At 47.4% G+C, this 1001-nt stretch overlaps 1 protein-coding gene across 1 annotated transcript in view; it reads left to right on the top strand.

Annotated features, from left to right (window-relative positions):
* The window catches only part of BEST3 (bestrophin 3), a 17217-nt gene extending 16216 nt beyond the window's left edge, over positions 1–1001 (top strand). The window contains exon 9 of the mRNA XM_010011470.1: positions 95–1001. Coding sequence (XP_010009772.1) covers positions 95–1001 — 907 coding nt within the window. The remainder of the gene's footprint in view (positions 1–94) is intronic.

The raw sequence follows: 1001 nt of genomic DNA, 5'->3' as shown, positions 1-1001 counted from the left end.
TATGTCTGCCTGCTGAGACCATGGGATATATGTGCATGCAGACCACATACTTTCTACACATAGGCAACACCTACTAACTGGCTTTATTTGACAGGCTGGCTGACACTGAATTCCTGTATGGGGAAGAGTGGCCCTGGGAAGAGGAGAAACACCGAAGGCAACATTCAGTGCTGAGAAGAGTCAAGAGATTTCTCAGTGTCCATGAGGGCCCTTCACCTCCAGCTCAGCGGCGCTACAGTCGGCAGACAAGTGAGAACTCAGTGTTCTTCCCAGCAGATGAAAAGGGGCACATCAGACGCCTGCAGGAAATGCACACGAGAGGGAGATACTCTACCTCAAGCTTCAAGAAGAAACACGAAGGACTTGACAGAAATAACAGACTTCACAGTAGCCGAGACCTAGGACCCATAACTGAAACCTCAAGGAACGAGGCACCGTTTGGTGACAGTGACACCTCATCTGAGACAAACAAGCCAGTTCCTGAGGTCATCATCTCCGAAGCTGAGGAGGAAGCACCTGATATGCTGGGCAAACCAGACCTGCAAACAGAGAGCAATGCAAGCATGCCAGAAGAGAAGCTCCAAAGGAGCCTAACTGAGACAAACGTGAGTCTTCTGGATGATCCTTTTTTTCCCCCAGAAATCACTACATACTTCCCAGGCTCTGAGGTGCATCAGTCACTTCCTACTGTGATAGGTGAGCCCAAACATGAACCCTATGTTAGTAACTTAGCTGGTTTCATAACGGATCATGAGAGAAACATTCAGCGATGGAGTTTACCAAGCTTCCATAGTCAAAGTACAACGTCAAATGCCGGCACTGCACCACCTTTAACAGACTCTGAGACATCTTCACAGCAAAGGACCTCCAGTGATGCAAAAAATGTTACTTCTGCTGCTGCTCCAGAGACGTTTGAGATGCAGCACTTGTGGGAAAACCTGGATAGTAAAGAAACAGCCATAGTAGAATTTTCTAATGAGAAAAGTGAAAGAAAACTCTGA

Source organism: Nestor notabilis, unplaced genomic scaffold, assembly GCF_000696875.1.
Source record: "Nestor notabilis isolate BGI_N333 unplaced genomic scaffold, ASM69687v1 scaffold5940, whole genome shotgun sequence".
In the NCBI taxonomy this organism is placed as follows: domain Eukaryota; kingdom Metazoa; phylum Chordata; class Aves; order Psittaciformes; family Psittacidae; genus Nestor; species Nestor notabilis.
Note: the sequence above shows the minus strand (reverse complement) of the source record. Positions and strands in the feature narration are given on the sequence as shown.